Source organism: Theobroma umbraticum, unplaced genomic scaffold (genome assembly GCF_002168275.2).
Source record: "Theobroma umbraticum cultivar Fairchild unplaced genomic scaffold, ASM216827v3 scaffold_4.1, whole genome shotgun sequence".
NCBI classification, from domain to species: domain Eukaryota; kingdom Viridiplantae; phylum Streptophyta; class Magnoliopsida; order Malvales; family Malvaceae; genus Theobroma; species Theobroma umbraticum.
The window spans coordinates 1065807-1086302 of record NW_018397258.1 but is presented as its reverse complement, the minus strand read 5'-3'; the positions used below and the strand labels follow the sequence as shown (position 1 = coordinate 1086302).

General features: G+C 34.3%; 2 protein-coding genes and 2 pseudogenes across 2 annotated transcripts; 1 reads left to right on the top strand and 3 right to left on the bottom strand.

The window, feature by feature from the left end:
• Positions 1-3700, top strand: LOC110413251 (uncharacterized; annotated as a pseudogene).
• Positions 3701-6785: 3085 nt separating this feature from the next.
• Positions 6786-9701, bottom strand: LOC110414167 (uncharacterized). Its single transcript, XM_021425234.2, has 2 exons — positions 7638-9701; positions 6786-7299 (listed from the first exon to the last, which is right to left on the bottom strand). The coding sequence occupies exons 1-2, from the start codon at positions 9487-9489 to the stop codon at positions 6908-6910; spliced, it is 2244 nt and encodes a 747-aa protein (XP_021280909.1). The 5' UTR covers positions 9490-9701; the 3' UTR covers positions 6786-6907.
• A 3447-nt stretch (positions 9702-13148) lies between these two features.
• On the bottom strand, positions 13149-14158 carry LOC149527340 (MDIS1-interacting receptor like kinase 2 pseudogene; annotated as a pseudogene).
• A 1583-nt stretch (positions 14159-15741) lies between these two features.
• Positions 15742-18915, bottom strand: LOC110414166 (uncharacterized). Its single transcript, XM_021425233.2, has 2 exons — positions 16649-18915; positions 15742-16312 (listed from the first exon to the last, which is right to left on the bottom strand). The coding sequence occupies exons 1-2, from the start codon at positions 18738-18740 to the stop codon at positions 15918-15920; spliced, it is 2487 nt and encodes an 828-aa protein (XP_021280908.1). The 5' UTR covers positions 18741-18915; the 3' UTR covers positions 15742-15917.
• Between the last annotated feature and the right edge of the window lie 1581 nt (positions 18916-20496).

Genomic DNA, 20496 nt, shown 5'->3' with positions numbered 1-20496 from the left:
TCTCTATTCCTAGGCTCTTTTAAGCAGTTGGATTTTCCTTCGGGTAGGAGATTGTACATGAGGTTCAAACTGCGTCTAATGGATCAAATCGGTTCTAATCACAAGGAAATCACAGGTGAACTCCTTACTTTCTTTTTCATATGGGTTTCAACTATTCTTTGTTTTAAACTAGTTAAAATTGGAAACCCAGGTTATATATATTTTTTATTTCCTGTTTGCGGCTAAATCATTGTTTCCAGCCGACAAATTGTATGGTTTTTTTCACTTCGAATCACTGGAAAATCTCCGCATTGCATCGAAGGGCTTTCTGTTGAATGATGCCTTGACTGTTCAAGCAGAAATTATCCTCCTATCCAACTTCTTCAAGTGTTTCTCCTAGAACTTTGCAATTACTCTATTTAAGCTGGCATTGTCAGAGCAAGCAAGAGATATTCGGCCAGCTCACTTCTTACCCAAGATAGAGCCATACTCTCGACATAGCTATTTTCGTTTAGTAAATATCCAAACACCAACTTTCATTTGGGAATGACTAATGAGCAGTAGAAACTCTGTTTCATTTTTTAGGATACTCTTCCCATGGTGAAAGTTGGGGTTATCGTGGGCTTCCAGATATTTGTCTGGACCTAAAGTCAGTAATCATGGAAGAATGATGCTTTAATTTATCTTTTTGGAAAGGTTAGGGATGAATGGATGGGCAAGGACTGGGCAACTTGGATTGGTGCAAATAGGTATTTTGATCAAGCTTGTTAAGTTGGACCAGAGGTGTAATGAAACCAAGTAATTGATGCGATTAGGTATGTCAAAATTGTTGACGAACCAAATTCAAAAGTGGTGCGGTAAGGCACCACCCTGTTGTGCTCCGGCATGTCAGCTTAGCTATCCTCATTAAGCCACTTTCTAGCTTCCCAACTGGACTCAAACGTAATGCAAAAGATAGGATACTAAGTGACAACAGATGTGAAACCAGTTACTTTGACTATATTTTTGTTCTGCCAATTAAAACGTTGAGTTGACCCTCTATTGTTAATAGGAGATGCTTTGATTTCAAATGTAAAATTTGAATAAAAATTTATTTTAAACTTAAAAAATTTTACGAATTAATGAGATTAGATTTGATAAATATTAATATTTAATTTAAAATAGTTAAAAAATTAATAACATATTAATATTTAATTTAAAAAATTTTAATTTAAAATATTAATATTTAATTGATTTAATATTATTAAAATTAAAAATATTTTTTAATAAAACCTTTCGATGCAATTAAATTTTTTATTTATGAATTGAATAAATTTAACTAATAATTATAATAAAAAATATTTCCATGATCATCATTTGATGAATATTTAGATGTTTTATATAATTGATAAATATTAATATTTGACATAATACTCAAATAAGTTCCTAAACTATTTAAAGATATTTAAATAAGTCTTTAATTTTTTATTTTATTCAATTAAGTTCTCGTATTTATATTTTGGACGAAATAAGCCGATTGATTAAATTTCATTAGTAAAATAATAAAAATTTAAACAAATTTTAACATTATCATATTAATTTATTGAAAATAAAATAATAAAATTTATAAAAGTATTTTAACTTTCTCATAAGCTTTAAATCTCATAATCTTAATTAATCCCAAAAAATTTGTGATTAAAGTAGAGTTATACTCAACTTCAATCTACTTTCAAAGTTTAACCTTAACTTTATCATAAAATCTAACAGATAATGATAAAATTGATGTTTATCCTGGAACATTTGAATTGAATTAGGGTTCTTCTTAGAGGTTCCATTTTGGTTAGAAAAGTTTCTTTATATTGCTGTCGATATCAACCTCTAACTTTTTTCTATCTTCGATTAGAAAAGTTTCAAAGTCTTTTCCTGGTGCCAAGCAAAAGTTTCTTTAAATTGATATCAATGTCAACCTCTAAATTTATTAGAAAAGTTTCAAATAGTCTTTCATGGTGCCAAGCAAAGGCCTCAACGTCAAGGAATAGGTCCGGCAAGGTGGAAGAAATAGATTACTACAGTCCTCCTGCTCCTTTAGCCGATAACCCTGCTCCTTTGGCCAATGACTCTGGTTTGAACTTGTCACTCTTTCTGTTCTTCGAATTTTTTGTATTATAAATTTATTTTTCATATTAAGAAATATTAAACATTTATATTGTGATATAATTTTTTATATTATAAAAATTAAAGAGAGATAAACATTCACATGATTTTGCTTTATGTTTTACAGGAATCACAAGGGTAACAAGAGATCTTCCTCCAGCTCACTACTCATTTAAAGTAGAGTCCTTCACCTTATTTGCTGAGACAGGTTTAGAAGAAAAATTGGAATCTGGTGTGTTTGAAGCTGGAGGTTACAAATGGTGTGTACACTCTTTGCGGTGAAGATATATGATCAACTCTACTTAACCCTGATTTTTCTCTAAATGATCTCAATAGGAGGTTGCTACTCTACCCAAAGGGAAAAAAGAAAGCATAGGGGTGGACTGCATCTCCCTTTACTTGGCAAATTGCAGAGTACGGACAATCCAGCTTGGGAAGTAAATGTCAACTTCAGGTTATTTGTTTTTGACCAGATTCGGGACAAGTACTTGACCATTGAAGGTGCGGCTTTGTTACTGATCAAAACAAGTTATTTTCAAACGTTTTGATCGAAAAATCAATACACATTTGTCTTTTACTTATTACTGCATACGCATATACAGATGCTGGGGCAGTTAAGCGATTTCATCAGATGAAGACAGAATGGGGCTTTGATTAATTACTCCTCCATGAGTCTTTCAATGACCCTTGCAATGGATACCTGGTTGATGATTCCCGCGTATTTGGGGCAGAGGTTTTTGTAATTGAACAGACTCGCAAATTGGAGTGTCTGTCTATGATAACCCAGCCTCATGGCAATCCTATTACTTTCAAGATTAAAAATATTTCAAAATTAGATGAGGAAAAATACGACTCTCATGCACAAGCTGTTGCGGGGTTAAAATGGTATGTACCTTTTTTTTTTTTTGAAAGATGGATTTATTTGGCCATACATCCAATATGCCAAAGAAAGTCTCAAGCTGTAATTGTCTAAGACTCCTATTGGCATGAAAATCGGCTTGACAAAGAATTCAAATGCATTAACTTTCAAGATTGAAAATTTTTAAAAATTAGATGAGGAAAATTCAAATTACCCTTTTAATTAATTCCACTTGCATCGGCTATTGAACTAAATATTTGAATGCATCATTCTTTTTGTTTAAGCTTTGCCATTGTCATCATCTTTAGTTACTTGATATAGGCGAATACGCGTTTATCCCAACGGAACTGGTAGGGCAAAGGGTACAGCGCTCTCTCTATACCTAGGCTATTGTAAGCAGGGGGATGTTCCTTCGGGGAGGACTTCGTACGTGAAATTCAAATTATTTTTAATGGATCAAATCGGTTCTAACCACAAGAAAATCACAGGTGAACACCTTACTTTATAGATTTTATATTTTCTTTGTTTTAAACCAGTTAAACTTGGAAACCCAAGTGATATTTTTTTTTTGTAGGTATAGCATGGTTTAGGGCCAACAAATATTTAGGTTATTCTCCCTTCGAATCACTGGAAAATCTCCGCATTGCATCAAAGGGGTTTCTGTTGAATGATGCCTTGACTGTTCAAGCAGAAATTATCCTCTTATCCAACTTCAAGTGTTTCTCCTAGAGCTTTGCAATTACTCTATTTAAGCTGTCATTGTCAGAACAAGCAAGGGATATTCGGCCAGCTCACTTCTTACCCAAGATAGAGCCATACTCTCGACAAAGCTATTTTTGTTTAGTAAATATCCAAACATTAGTTTTCACTTGGAAATGACTAATGAGCAGTAGCTACCCTGTTTCATTTTTTACGATACACTTCCTCTAATCAAAGCTGGGGTTATCGTCGGTTTGTGTCGTTAAGAAATCTTCATGACGCTCCAGATATTTGTCTGGACCTAAAGTCTGTGGTTCAATTCGCAAGGTTGCAGAGGGACTCACTCTAGAAGGAATATTAGAAAACGGGTCAGCCAGTAATCATGGAAGAATGGAATGAAAACAGGGTTGCTTTAATTTATCTTTTTGGAAAGGTTAGGGATGACTGGATGGACGAGGACTGGGCAACTTGGATCTGTGCAAATAGGTATTTTGATCAAGCTTATATTATAATCATGATTAATGAAACCTTAAGTAATTGATGCGAATAGGTATATCAAAATGTTAACAAACCAAATTCAAAAGTGATGACTCAAATGTAAAGCAACAAGTGAGAACAAATGCAAAACCTGCTACTTTACATACTTTTAACAGTATATTTTTTGTTTTGACAATTTTGAGTAAAATATTGAGTTGACCCTTAACTATCTTGATTTGTTTTGAGGTAAATTTTTAAATTTATTAAACCTAGCAGAGTTGGGTATCATTATTGATTTTGCCGATTTTTCTTAGTGCTGATTGACACGAGTATGATTTAATGAAGTGATATTTTCGTCTATTCGAGATCATATGATGCTGGGAAGAATTAGGTTTGATTATGATACTAGTAAGCATAGACATCTAAAATTGGCTTATAAAAGATGAAGCAGAATCGTTATGATAACAGTATTTGACATGCAGGAGAACCATTTACATCTTTAATACAAAGAGATGCAACAAGAAGAGAATTTGGATCATTTTCAGTGCTTTCTGACAGAACCGACTTTTCAAGAGCTTCACATGTGAGGAAAGCTGGAGCGTTTGCTGGTTTAACATCATTAATATTGGACGATTGTTGCATTGGTAGGGGATCGCTATGAGAATGATGAAGCTACGTTAATGAACGGATATGGCTTTGTAAGTATGGATCTAGGATGGTTGGATACAAGTTTGGAGCTAGGATTTGCAGGTCTATGGCTGTGTAAGTATGAAAGCCATGAATAGATAGTAAAGAGTTCTTATTTTCTGATTGATGCAAATTATTTTTTGTGATGCAGCTAGGGAACATTTTGAGCTGCACCGTCAATTGCTTTTTATGCAGTAATAGTCTATTGTAGTTGCAAAGTCTAATGCCCAAACTATAATATTATGTCATGAAAAGTCTCCTACTAACAAGCAAGAGACTTACAATGGGACATTGGTTGATAAGGTATTGTTTTTTTATGAAAAGATGACTATTTTGTCTAAAAGACATTTATACAATTTGCAAGACACAATTTTTGGATAAAGGTATCCTTTTTTATGAAAGAATGATTATTTATTTCATAAAGCATAATTTTTGAGTTATAATTTAAAACAATAATTTTTCATATTTAAAATTTTGAGTTATGATATATTTTTAATTTGTCTCATAATCTTTGGATCTTATTTTATCAAAAGACAATCATTCACATGAAAACCTACACACAATCTAATAGTCATACTATGTCACATAACCTTTGAGCTAAGATAGCTTTTCATTATGTGATATAATCTTTGATTTTGAAAATACATCAATAATCCCCCACCATTTTCAAACTAAAGACCAATAACTTTGGAAACCTTGTGTGTAAATGAAGGTATCTCACAAATTTGAATATTTACTTAACGAATGTAGTTGGTTTTAGTTTGAATTGAGTGGTTGATCAAGTATTGACCCATCGATTCTTAATTTGATTAGTCAAGCCACTAAACACACAAAAACTCTCTTGCGGTTTAAAAAAAATATATTTTAAAAAGAATTATTTTAAAAAATTTCTTATTTTTGAGGGCTAAACAAAATTTGTCCCAAAAAATTATCTCGAAGAATATGCTCATTACCCCCTTACCCCACCCTACTGTGAGATGGAAGTTTTAGATTCAAAAAAATTCATAAGAATGCATTTCCAAATTTTTAGATTAATAATTTGAGCATCATTAATGTTTGTTCTTGCAAATGCTAAGAGATTGCTGAACACCTCATCATAAAAAACAAAAAATAGGGAAGGGGAAAACCTGAAGAAAGGAATCATGAGAAGCAAAAACCAGAAGAAGTAGGAATCAAAGACAATCCTAAGATCAGTATTTTTCAAACCCTGTTTTTTTAAGAGTTAAATTGGAGGATTATGATTAAAAATTTAATCTCTTTAATAGTTCCGAGCAATAATTTCAAATCGATTAGTTGAAGGTCCCCTGTGATTCTATCGAAGTAGTCAGATTAAAGGTCATGTAAGTTTCTCAAGTTAAGCATAAGCATGTCAACCTTGAAAGCAGAGATTCTAAGGTGTTCCTAGTTTACAAGACAAGGATGTTAAACAAAAGAGGGCTTCCAAATTCTTGTTCATTAACATTGTTATTAATAGGAGGGTGATACTCTACCGAAATGGAAACAAGAAAAACAATGGAGATGGCTTCATATCGCTTTCCTTAGAAATCGAAGAGACAGGAAATTAACGTTGTCTTTAAATTATATGTGTTTGACCAGAGAGGTGAAACCCAATATCTCCATTATTTTTATTTAATCATTCTTTCTTTCACTGTAGAAAGGGTAATTTCAATGACCATTGGATGTTAATTTGATATCTGTCACTCTGTTTCCTTTGACGAAAAAAGCTCTGTTTCATTGTTGGAATCGAATTTTGCTCATCTGAATTAGTTAGTTTTAAACATCGAGCAGTGTTCTAAAATAGAATCTGAAATAGGATTAGATACATCTAACACTTGTTTAAGGAATGAAGTGATTTCAGCATAATGAAATGTAACTTATCATGATAGACTGACCTTTCACATGGAAAACAGAACTCATTTTCACCAAATTGGAGAACTAATAACATGGAGAATATGAAAGAGGAAATATCAAAAAGTAAGGACCAAAGATAGAAAAGAAAAGGTTGAAACCAGAAATGCATCCTATTAATCAGTTTACAAAAACAACAAGACACTTGTCCTAATAATGGCAGTATCATTTTGGAGCTTGACATGATCCTTCCATATGCATTCCACAGTTCACAAGTTGCAGCAAAGAGATTGTTCGGAGGGGGTTGCTTAATGATCTTTGACAAGAAAGGAACATTTGTGAGACATGTTTCATTGTTGGCCGTAATTTTGGATCAGCTTGCAGACATGCGAATGCTATGGTAGCTACATGAACAATATTCTGTGCGACTAGCTGGCTTGTTGGAGGTGAGAGACGTGGATCTAACACATCAATTAACATCATATTTTGCAAAGAAGATGGTGCTGACAACAAAGACAAAATTTCAGCAGGATGCTTTCCAGCCAACGTTTCCAATGCCAAAACTCCAAAACTATAAACATCACATTTTTCAGTTACAACCATTGTGTAGGCAAGTTCTGCATAAACAAAATAATGCACATTAAAATATATTAAAAACATAATAATAATACTAATAATAATAATAATAATTAATGATCCTTTTGCTTTTATTTCCCAAATCCTAGCCCCTATAATTTTTTCCCTTGATTTTTGCCCACGTATGTATATATATTCTTGCATATTGAATTTGTAGTGATAGCTTCCATGCATTTGGTTTGACAATTGCTCATTAGTCATATGACACAAAAATTTAACAATGAAGACCGATTTAGTCTACAAATTAACTACAAAAAGTAAACAAGTAAAGTGGAGAGTAGAGCAAATTAGTAAATGAATCGGTCAAGGATAACACCACCTGGAGCTACATAGCCATAAGTGCCAACAATCCTTGTTTGATTTGAAGAATCAGGATCTATGATTCTGGCAGTCCCAAAGTCAGAGACAAAAGCCTCCAAGTCCGAGTTTAACAGAATGTTGTTACTTGAGATGTCTCGGTGAACTATTATTGGTGTGCACTCAAAATGCAAGTAAGATAAAGCATAAGCCGTGCTGTTGATAATGTTCACTCTTTTTGCCCAATCCAATTCCACAGCTTGAACATCATCACTTAGCATGAAAAACAAGCTTCCCCTTTCCATGTATTCATAAATCAAAAACATGCATCGTTTGTGTAGACAATACCCATGCAGTTTCACAATGTTTCGATGTCGAACTTCTGTTAAGAATTTGATCTCATTTCTAAAACTCCTATCGAAAGCCGGTTCCTCAGCTTCAAGACGATGAAGCTTCTTCAAGGCAACTACTTTGCCACTCGGTAGCTGTGCCCTGTAGACACTTCCATAACCACCAGTTCCAATGCAGTATCGAACGTCAAAATCATTTGTTGCTGCTATGATGTCTTCATAAGCAATCTTTCCATCGTAGTTCCACATCGAGAACGGGTCTCCATTCTTAGTGGCTTGTAGTACACTGGTTGGGTTGACCTTTACCTTATGCCTCCACAATAATAATAAACACCCGAGAAGAAAGAGAGCAACGAACGAGGCAAGGGGTAGAAATATTTGGAGATTGTAACTCTTCTTCACTGGAGAACAGGAGTAGGTTGCTAAATTTTTGTGGCCACCAAATATCTCAGCATCTATTCTATAACAGCTAATATTTGGGTGATGATACATTGCTTCAAGAAAATTATAAGGAACAACACCCGAGAAATCATTGTTTCTAAGATCTACTCGGTCTAGTGACGAAATATTGCTGATTTGATTAGGAATGAGCCCTTGTAAATTGTTGTTGCTTAAGTTCAACAGTTTTAACTTGAAGCAATTGCCAATTTGATGCGGAATGGGTCCACTCAATAGATTTTGAGAGAGCTGCAATGAAGTTAGTGCTTCCAAGTCTCCAATTTCCTTGGGTATGGAACCTTGGATTAGATTTGCGGTAAGCTGAATAGATTGCAGTTTTGTTAACTTACCTAGAGTGGAAGGAATCGAACCATCAAGGTAGTTATAAGACAAATATAGGATCTCTAAATTGGTTAAGTCACCTAGAGTGGAAGGAATGGAACCATTAAGTGAGTTACAAAACAAATACAGGGTCTCTAAATTGGTTAACTTACCTAGAGTAGAAGGAATTGAACCAAATAACTTATTATCAGATAGATCGAGAGTCACCAAATTCTTTAACTTTCCAATTTCGACTGGGATGGATCCATTGATTTGGTTAGAAGAAAAATCAAGATACTCTAATCGGGTGAAATTGCCAAGCCGAGGAGATAACCTACCATATAAATAATTCGAGAACAAGTTGATATGCGTTAATCTTGACAGACTACTTATGTTGATCACAAAATCCTCCGTGGTCCCATTGAGTTCATGACGATTAAGACTAAGAAAAACAAGATTTGGAAAGGAAGAGAAGTCCATATTCTTGAATTTATCACCAACCTTAATAACGTCAGAAGGTGGGTTAATTTCGATGACGCTTCCAGCATCGTTGCATGAGATACCTGTCCAGTTGCAACGCTGCAAAGTGTCGTTGCTGTAGCTACTCCACCAACCACTCTGGAGTATAGCCTTCGCTTCTTGTTCCAGTGACAATGCTGTTGCTGAGGTAGTTGCGGTAACTTGAGATGCAACATAGGAAGGAAGGACGGTAGTAATCCATACCATCAGAGTTGTAATAGCTAAGCTCATGTTTAAGTTCATCATATATGGCAAGTTCTTGTTGTTGCTTGTTAATTCCCAGTGCAGCGAAATTTAAAGATGTTTATTTCCTGAGTCAAGGTCTTCTAAAAGAGAAGAGTGATGACCATGAATATAGATACAGAGAGTGGAATTTCGATGCTTACACAAAAAATTCATGGTGTGGTCCACTTCTGTTTTTGCTCAACCGCGAGAACATCTTTTACACGAGATCAGCTTTTTCCGTTGTCTTTGCTTCAATGTGTATTTTCTCATTCTTCGTTTTTCTGCAAAATTTCTTGCGTGTCGATTAGTTTCTTTGTGGGAGTCAATGACGCAGTAGTGTCTAGGAAGTAGCAACCATACTTCCAGGAAGCAGTAGCCGCAAGGACAGGAATATAGGTACAGGATACACTTGTCTAACACGCCCATTGACTGCTTATTTTCACATTGGAGAAGTTTTGCCCCCTGATGGACAAGGATAATAAATTTTGCGTGTATTTTGGCTATTTTTCCTGCGTCCAGTCTTCAGAAAGCAAGAGAACTGATTAAGAACATTGTGGTTGAGAAATTTTTAACATTAATTTTGCTTTCAAACCAAAATTAAGAACATTGGTCTATCCATCAATATAGTAATTGATTAGAAGAAGTACAAGACTTAACAACAGATCAAAGTGTCTCAAGTCAATAGTCTTTGATAGCTTCTTTGTCAAATTAAGTTATTTAAATGTCACATCTGAAAGTAAATTGTAAGTAAAAAAAGATAACAATTGGAATTCAGTTAGAGGTAGAGTGTTAAATTGGAAGTATGCAGGAGGGGATCTTCAAAGGAGGGGACACTCAGTGGGGGGTATGGATTGGGGAGGTGTAGTGTAGTGGAAGCCATTGCTAGGGCTGAGGAGAACTTTGAAGTGGCTTTTCCAACGGTTTTTTCCTTGTGCAGGGTCTATAATGGGAAAAAATGTTACTGATTGTAAGCTATGTATTGTAAAGGAGAAAGAGAAGAGAGAATCAGGGAAGGAATCATCAGAAGCAAAAACCAGAAGTAGAAGGAATCAAAAACAATCCTGAGATAAATATTTTTCTAGTTCGCCAAACAACTGAAAGGCATCCAACTTTTTCATTAGCAACTATTGTATTACCATGCTTTTTTAAGAGTTAAATAGGAAGATTATGATTAGAAATTCAACCTCTTTAATTTAATACTTTTGAACAATAATTTCAAACCTATTAATTAGAGGTCCCTACAGGGGCGGAGGGTCATGTAACTATGGGGGGACCACGGGCCCCTCAAATCTTTTAAAATTTTTTATTATATAATATATACATTTATATAAATGACTCTTCTCAAAATTTTTAAATTTTTTTATTTATTATGTATTTTTTAATGTTTCCCTTTAAAATTTATAGAATTATTTATTTACTATATATTTTTAATGATTCTCTCAAAATAATTTTTTATTTTAATATTAATATAAATAAAATATAATAATATAATCTCATAAACTCTACATCCTTTTATCTTAATTTAAGTTTCTTCACACTTCTTTTTTTTTTCTTTTGTCTTTTTATTTTTACTTTAGTCTTTTCTCTGTAACTTACGATTAAAATATATTTCATTACTTAAAAGAAATTTATGAGCTTTTAAGCTTGAACAAGAAATAAAAAAAATCACTCACCATCATTATGTAAAATTAAGCTGACGTAAATTTTTTTTATTTTTTTCTATTTATATAATTTAATGATTTATATATTTAACTATTATGTAAAATCTTGTGTATAGTATTTAATTATTTTTATTTTATATATTATAATTTTATATTTAGTATTTTAAATTTAAATAGAAATAAAATAAGAATATTGAATGTTGATAACACATTGATTAAAATTTTGTCAGAAGTTTTTTTTATGTGCTTGCCCTTCTTTTTGTTGTTTGGCGTTTTTATTCTCTTTAAGCAACCATCAAGTTTTTAAAGTGATATTTTTGTGTAATTGTATAAAGTTTCGAGTGGTTTAAGAGTCTTTACTCAATCAAAGATTCAATAAAAATATTTTTTTTAAAAAAAATTCAAGTTTGATTAAAGTACAAGTATATTTTAAATAATTCTTTTACACTTAGTCATCAAGACTCAATACTTCAAATCATGAAAAAGAGTGATAAGAATCAAAATGCCTTATGCTCAATTTTGAGGAAATAGATACTTTTCAAGTAAAATCCACTAATTATAAAACTATTTTTAATTTTTATTTTCTTATTTTTTTATTTATATGTTATATAAAATTATTGTCTATTATAAATCTTTTAATTATTTCTTAAATTCAACATATTGATTTTAAAAATTTTTAATTTTTATACCTTTTCCCATTGACTAGCTTCTTCCCTGGGTTCTTGTAATTCTACCAAAGTAATCAGATTAAAGGTCATGTAAGTTTCTCAAGGCAAGTGTAAGCATGTCAACCTTGAAACCTAAGGTGGAGAGATTCTATAGGTGTTCCTAGTTTAATGTTAAACCCAAGACGAATTCCAAATTCTTGTTCATTAACAGTGGTAGTAACAGGAGTTTGGTACTCTCCCCAAATAGAAGCAAGAAAAACAATGGAGATGGCTTCATCTCCCTTTCCTTTGGAAATCGAGAAGAAACAGAAAATTTACCCGACTTGGGAAGTTTTTTTCTCTTTTTGAGAAGCAATAAGTTTTGTTCTTCCATTACCAGTTTGCCATTCTAAGTCTTTAACCCGTTAGGCAGAAGACTTTTACCTGGCACAAAGGAACTGGCATGGGAAAGATCAGAAGAATATGCACAGCTTGCCCTGAGCACAAAAAGTTACCAGTAGGCATAAACAGAAAAGTAAACACAAGCCCGCCATTGAGCTCAAACAGCCAACGACGAGCACAATCCTATCTTCCTAAACCTATACCAAATATTTACTTCCGAACTCTTCCCAAGAAAAGAATCCTCCTAATCAAAACGCAAGGACACATCACCCAATCACACAACAAACCCAGAAAGGAGCCAGTTAACAAAACCCCGCCCAATTCCCATTACAGACAAAGGAACCACAAAAAAGAAGCTGCAGGAACAAACCCCACAGCGTCCCAGACCACAGGACACCCAAACACTCTTCTTCCCAAGCACTCTTCTTGCGCGGCTTGTGAAGTTAATGTTAAACTTTAAGCTATTTGTGCTGAACCAGACAGGAGAAACTCCACAGCTCCATTTTTTTATTTCATATTTCTTTCTTTTATTGTAGAAAGCTTAGTTTCAATGATTACTGGTTGCTAATTTGATATCTGTCTCTCTGTTTCGTTTGAGGAAAATGCTTCGTTTCAAATTTTTTGCTCGCAGTTAAACAGTGGTATACTTTCTCTAATGAAAGTTGTGGTTATCGTAGGTTTGTGTCATTTAAGAATCTTCATGATGCTCCAATGGGATACATCGAGGATGATGTTGTGATTGTTGAAGCAGAACTCACTGTCATCACTTAAGTCAAGTGATGTGATAGACTGCTCTTTAACATGGAAAAGAGAACACATCTTCACCAACTTTGAGAATTATCACATGGAAAATATGAAAGAGGAAAAAACAAAAAGTAAGGACAAAATATAAAATAGAAAAGGATGAAACCAGAAATGCATCCTACCAATCAGTTCATGAAAGCAACAAGACACTTGCCGAATAATGGCACTAACATTGTGGAGCTCCATATGACCCTTCCATATGCATTCCACAGTTCACAAGTTGCAGCAAAGAGATTGCTGGGAGAGGGTTCCTTAATGAGCTTTGACAAGAAAGAAACATTTGTGAGACATGTTTCACTGTTGGCCGTAATTTTGGATCAGCTAGTAGACAAGCGAATGCTATTGTAGCTACATGACCAATATTTGGGGCAATCAGCTGGCATGTTGGAGGTGAGAGACGTGGATCTAATACATCAATTAACATTATATTTTGCAAAGAAGATGGTGCTGACAAGAAGGACAAAATTTTTACAGGATGCTTTCCGACCAACGTTTTCAATGCCAAACTCCGAAACTATAAACATCACTTTTTCAGTTACAATCATTGTGAAGGCAAATTCTGTATAAACAAAATAATGTAAATTAAAATATATTAAAAAACATAATAATTATTAATGACCCTTTTGCTTATATTTCCCAAATCCTAGCTCCTATAATTTTTTCACTGATTTTTGCATATTGAATTTATTGTGATAGCTTCAATGCATTTGGTTTAAATGAACCTAGGAATGTGCAACAATTAGAGTATCTAACAATCATTGGTCATATGACACAAATACTTAACAGGAGACAGATTTATTCCTCAAATTAACTACAAAAAGTAAACAAGTAGAGTGTAAAGCAAATTAGTAAATGAAGCCGTACAGAATAGCATCAGCTGGAGCTACGTAGCCATAAGTTCCAACAAGCCTTGTTTGATTTGAAGAATCAGGATCTATGATTCTGACAGTCCCAAAGTCAGAGACAAAAGCCTCCAAGTTCGAGATTAACAGAATGTTGTTACCTGAGATGTCTCGGTGAACTATTATCAGCGTGCACTCAAAATGCAAGTAAGATAAAAGCAAAAACTGTGCTCTTGATAATGTTCACTCTTTTTGTCCAATCCAATTCCACAGCTTGAACATCATCACTTAGCCTGAAAAACAAGCTTCCACTTTCCATGTATTCGTGAACCATTTATTTAGCATTTATGTAGGATAATGCTCTTGATAATTTATAAAAGGGAGGATAAACCATTTATGTAGCATTCAAAAAGTTACTGCTTTCCAAAGAAAGATGATTGGTATCCATCACTTGATGATGAAAAATCATCGCTACTATACAATCTTGTTTCATAGGGTAGTGTTGGTTTTAACTTGATTTTCTTGATCCAGCATCCGAAATTAATATCTTCATGTAAGTCCCATATATATAAAAAAGAAAAGAAAAACAAATCCATTGAGAAAACAATGCATTTGAAAAACCTCCATGTAATCGGAAAGTATATGCAGAGTTCAAACTAAGAGTGGAGGATTAACTTGATAAAAATAAGTGGAATCGTCAAGGTAAATTTCTTCAAACCTTAATTAATTATCTTGAAGAATATACCCATTACCCTACCCTTATGTGAGATGGAAGTTTTAAATTCGGAAATATTCATAAGGGTGCATTTTCATTTTTTAGATTGATAATTTGAGCATCAATTATAATATGTTAATTTTTGTTCTTGCAAATTCTAAAAGAATTGCTGAAATAGAGACAGGGGAGAGCCTGAAGAAAGGAATCATGAGGAGCAAAAACCAGAAGTAGTAGGAATCAAAGACATTCCTGAGATCAACTATTGTATTACCCGGCCCTTTTAAGAGTTAAAGTGGAAGATTATGATTAGACCTTTAACCTCTTTAATTTAATAGTTTCGAACAATTATTTCAAACCGATTAATTGAAGGTCCCTGTAATTCTATCGAAGTAGTCAAATTAAATGTCACGTAAGTTTTAACTTTAAAAAAAAAAAAATGTCATGTAAGGTTCTCAAGGTAAGCATAAGCATGTCAACCTGGAAACCTAAGGCGGAGAGATTCTAAAGGTGTTCCTAGTTTGCAAGACAAGGATATTAAACCCAAGAAGGCTTCCAAATTCTTATTCCTTAACATTTGTATTAATGGGAGGTTGGTACTCTACCCAAATGGAAACAAGAACAATAATGGAGATGGCTCATCTCCCTTTCCTGTGGAAATCGAGAAGAGACAGAAAATTTACCTCTGACTTGGGAAGCTAAGGATGACTGTAGGTTATTTGGGCTGAACCATATAGGAGAAACTCCACAGTTCCATGTTTTTTTGAAGATTAATAATCGTAAACTTTCATTCAAGATGGGATAAACCCATCAAAAGGTTACAGAACAGTCAACAGCCAAAGAGAAGGCAGCTCTGGCCTCCCAATCAGCTTCCTGGTTACAAAAATATACCAGTAGCCGATACATTTCCATTTCTTTTTTATTTTATATTTCTGTCTTTCATTGTGGAAAGCTTAATTTCAATGATCATTGCTTGCTAATTTGATATCTGTCACTCTTTCGTTAGAGGAAAATGCTCTGTTTCATTTTTTCTGCTCGCAGTTAAACGATAGTATACTTTCTCTGATGAAAGTTGGGGTTATCGTGGGTTTGTGTCGTCAAAGTATCTTCATGATGCTCCAACGGAATACGTCAGGGATGATGTTGTGATTGTTGAAGCAGAACTCACAGTCATTACTAAAGTCAAGTGATACAATAGACTGCTCTTTAACATGGAAAACAGAACACATCTTCACCAACTTGGAGAATTATGACATGGAAAATATGAAAGAGGAAATAACAAAAAGTAAGGACAAAATATAAAAAAGAAAAGGATGAAACCAAAAATGCACTGTGTCAGTTTATGAAAATTAACAACAAGACATTTGCCCGAATAATGGCACTAACATTGTGGAGCTTGATATGATCCTTCCATATGCATTCCACAGTTCACAAGTTGCAGCAAAGAGATTGTTCGGAGGGGGTTCCTTAATGATCTTTGACAAGAAAGGAACATTTGTGAGACATGTTTCATTGTTGGCCGTAAGTTTGGATCAGCTTGTGAACATGCGAATGCTATGGTAGCTACATGAACAATATTCTGTGCGACAAGCTGACATGTTGGAGGTGAGAGACGTGGATCTAATACATCAATTAACATTATATTTTGCAAAGAAGATGGTGCCGACAACAAGGACAAAATTTCTGCAGGATGCTTTCCCACCAATGTTTCCAATGCCAATACTCCAAAACTATAAACATCACATTTTTCAGTCACAACCATTGTGTAGGCAAGTTCTGCATGAACAAAACAATGCAAATTAAAATATATTAAAACATATACTAATCAGTAATAATCCTTTTGCTTATATTTCCCTAATCCTAGCCCTTGTAATTTTTTTCCCTGATATTTGCCCACATGTGTGTGTGTGTGTGTATTCTTGCATATTGAATTTGTAGTGACAGCTTCCATGCATTTGGTTTGACAATTACAGTATCCAACAATCATTAGTAATATGATACAAAAATTTAACAGTGGAGACCAATTTAATCTGCAAATTAATCACAAAATGTAAACCAGTAAAGTAGAAAGTAAAACAGATTAGTAAATGAAGCGGTACAGAATAGCATCACCTGGAGCTACGTAGCCATAAGTTCCAACAAGCCTTGTTTCATTTGAAGAATCAGGATCTATGATTCTGGCAGTCCCAAAGTCAGAGACAAAAGCCTCCAAGTCCGAGTTTAACAGGATGTTGTTACTTGAGATGTCTCGGTGAACCATTATTGACGTGCACTCAAAATGCAAGTAAGATAAAGCGTTAGCCGTGCTCTTGATAATGTTCACTCTTTTTGTCCAATCCAATTCCACAGCTTGAACATCATCACTTAGCATGAAAAACAAGCTTCCCCTTTCCATGTATTCGTAAATCAAAAACATGCATCGTTTGTGAAGACAATATCCATGTAGTTTCACAATGTTTCGATGCCGTACGTCTGTTAAAAATTTTATCTCATTTCTGAAACTCTTGTCGACGGCTGGTTCCTCAGCTTCAAGATGATGAAGCTTCTTCAAGGCAACTACTCTTCCACTTGGTAGCTGTGCTCTGTAGACACTTCCGTAACCACCAGTTCCAATGCAGTATCGAATGTCAAAATCATCTGTTGATGCTATGATGTCTTCATAAGCAATCTTTCCATCATAGTTCCATATCGAAAACAGGTCTCCGTTCTTAATGGCTTGTAGTAGGCTAGTTGGGTTGACCTTGACCTTATACCTCCACAATAATAATTGGAATAAACACCCTCCATTCTTAGTGGCTTGTAGTACGCTAGTTGGATTGACCTTGACCTTATACCTCCACAATAACAATTGTAATAAACACCCGAAAAGAAAAAAGGCAACGAATATGGTAATAGGTAGAGATATTGGGAGATTGCAATTCTTCTTCAATGGAGAACAGGAGTAGGACGTTAAATTTTTGTTGCCACCGTAGACCTCATCATGTTTTTTATAAAAGCTGGAATTTACGTAATGATATTTTGTCCCATAAAGATTATATGGAACAACACTTGAGAAATCATTGTTTCTAAGATCTACTTGGTCTAGCAACGAAAGTTTTCGGATTTGATTGGGAATGAGACCTTGTAAATTGTTGTTGCTTAAGTTCAACTCTTCTAAATTGAAGCAATTACCAATTTGAGGTGGAATAGGTCCACTCAACTGGTTTTGAGAGAGGTCCAATGAAACTAGTGCTTTCAAATTTCCAATTTCCTCGGGTATAGAACCTTCTAAAAAATTTGAGTGAATGGATAAAGCAAGCAAAGTTTTCAAATCTCCAATTTTTGAAGGGATAGAACCATTGATTCTGTTGAAGCCAAGAAGCAATTTTTCCAATTTCGTTAAACGGTTCAAATTGGTTAATTGACCAACAAGTTTGTTGTATGATAGATCGATGGTGACCAAATTGGATAATTGAAAAAGAGTGGAAGGAATGGAACCATCAAGAAAGTTATTAGACAAATCCAGAGTCATTAGACTCTTTAAATTCCCTAATTTTAGGGGGATGGAACCAAGGAGTTGATTTGAGCTCATATGCAGATGGGTAAGGTGGGTCAAAAGATAAAAAGACGAAGGAAACGGTTTTTGAAGTCGGTTCCCAGTCAAATTTAAAATGGCAAGATTTTTCAAATTCCCAAATTCCGAAGGAATAGAACCCGCAATATATTGGTTATATGAAAAATCAAGAAACTCTAACTGGGTGAGATTACCAAGCCGAGGAGATAACCGACCATATAAAGAATTGTTGGACAAGTCGAGGTGCGTTATTGTTGACAGGTTGCCTATATTGAACACAAAATCCTCCGTCGTCCCATTGAGTTCATGACCACCGAGACTGAGAAAAGCAAGGTTCAGAAAGCAAGAGAAGTCCATATTCTTAAATTTATCACCAACCTTAATACTGGCAGAAGGTGGGTAAATTTTGGTGACGCTACCAGCATCATTGCATGAGATGCCTGTCCAGTTGCAACGTCGCAAAGTGTCGTTGCTGTAGTTACTCCACCAACCACTTTCGAGTAGAGCCTTCGCTTCCCGTTCCAGCGACAAAGTTGTTGCTGAGGTAGTTGCGGCAACTTGAGATGCAACATAGGAAGAAAGGACGGTAGTACTCCATAGCATCACCATTACAGAAGCTGTAAAAGTTAAGCTCATGTTTAAGTTCATCATACATGGCAAGTTCTTGTTTGTTGCAGGTTAATTCCCAGAGCACCGAAATTTAAAGACGTTTACTTCCGGAGTCAAGGTCTTCTAAAAGTGAAGAGTGGTGACTATGAATAGAGATACAGAAGAGTCCAAAAAAAATTCATGGTGTGGGACTTCTTTTTGCCTATCTTTTCTTCAAGTTCACGATCTGGGTCCAAAATTCATGGTGTGGGACTTCTTTTTGCCTATTTTTTCTTCAAGTTCACGATCTGGGTCCAAAATTTTTTGCTCAACCGTGAGATCGTCTTCCACACGGGATTAGTTGCTTTCTCTGACTCAACGACGCAGTTTCTAGCAAGTAGCAACCATACTTCCAGGAAGCAGTAGCCGCGTGGGTCCAACAAAGGAAGCATTCCTAGAATCATTATCGGGAATAAGTAGAGGAGATACTTGTCTAACACGCCCATTGACTGCTTATTTTCACAGTGGAGAAGCTCTGCCCTGATGGACATGGATAATGAAGTTTGCGTGTATTTTGGTTATTTTCCCTGTTTCTGGTCTTCAGAAAGCAAAAGAACTGATTACTTACGACTCTAAGGGTCTCCTTCCATGTAATATTTTAGTTTATATTACATCATAAGATTGTTTGACAACGTTATAATTATACCTAAATGATTATAATAAATTTTATATGATTTCAAATAAAATTATCTCATTAAAAAAAATTAAGATAGAATACTCATCCTCAGAAAATCGAAAAATTTTCGATCTTAGATAAGGACTACTATTACTTTCACTGTATAAGGGACAGCTTGGTAGGTATTCTTTCGGTAATTATTTATAAATTATATATATATATATATATATGCTCTAGTAGGTAATTTTATTTGCTAAATTAATTAACAGTTATAAAATATAATACCTTTTGGTATTTTTTTTGTTTATACCCTTTTGGCTTCTGAATCCAGCAATTTACTTCTTTTATCTCAAAGATTGTCAACTTAGAAAGGAAAACAATTTTTTATCTTTCTCGATTTTGATAATATTATATTTTTTTTATTTAACCGGAGAGAATATGCAGAGTTCAAAGTAAAAGTGAAGAATCAGCTTTGATAAAAATAAGTGGGATCGACATTCGTCAAGGCAAATTTCTTCAAATCCTAATTAATTATCTTGAAGAATGTATCCTTTTTCCCCTACTGTGAGAGCGAAGTTTTAAATTTGGAGAAATTCATAAAGGTGCATTTTGACTTTTTTTTGTTTAGTTTTAATAATATGGGCATCAATTTTAATTTAAGAGTTAAATTATAATTTGAAAGTTCTTTGTAATTCTACGGAAGTAGACTAATTGTGGAGGTCATGTAAGTTTCTCAAGGTAAGCATAAGCATGTAAACCTTGAAACCCAAGGTGGAGATCAGATTCTAAAGGTGTTCCTAGTTTACAAGATAAGGATGTTAATAAACCCAGAGAGATCTTCCGAGTTTTGCATGAAAAACATATCATAGGAAACCTGTTACAGGAAGGCATAAGAACATGTTTTGATTAGGACATATAGAGTTAGTCAAAGAGATTTTGGTAAATCATGTAAAAAAAGATGACCATTCAAGCATAATTCTACTGGTGTTTCTTATGGCTTGAGTGTTGCTTGCTGCTCTGGATGTCGGCCGGGTGGAGTGGTTTTTTTCCTCCAGTTCTCTGGATCTTCTTCGATTTTTCTCCTTTCCTAGGGATGCTGTGACTTCGTTTGCAGACGTGATCATGCGATTTTGATGCTAGTTG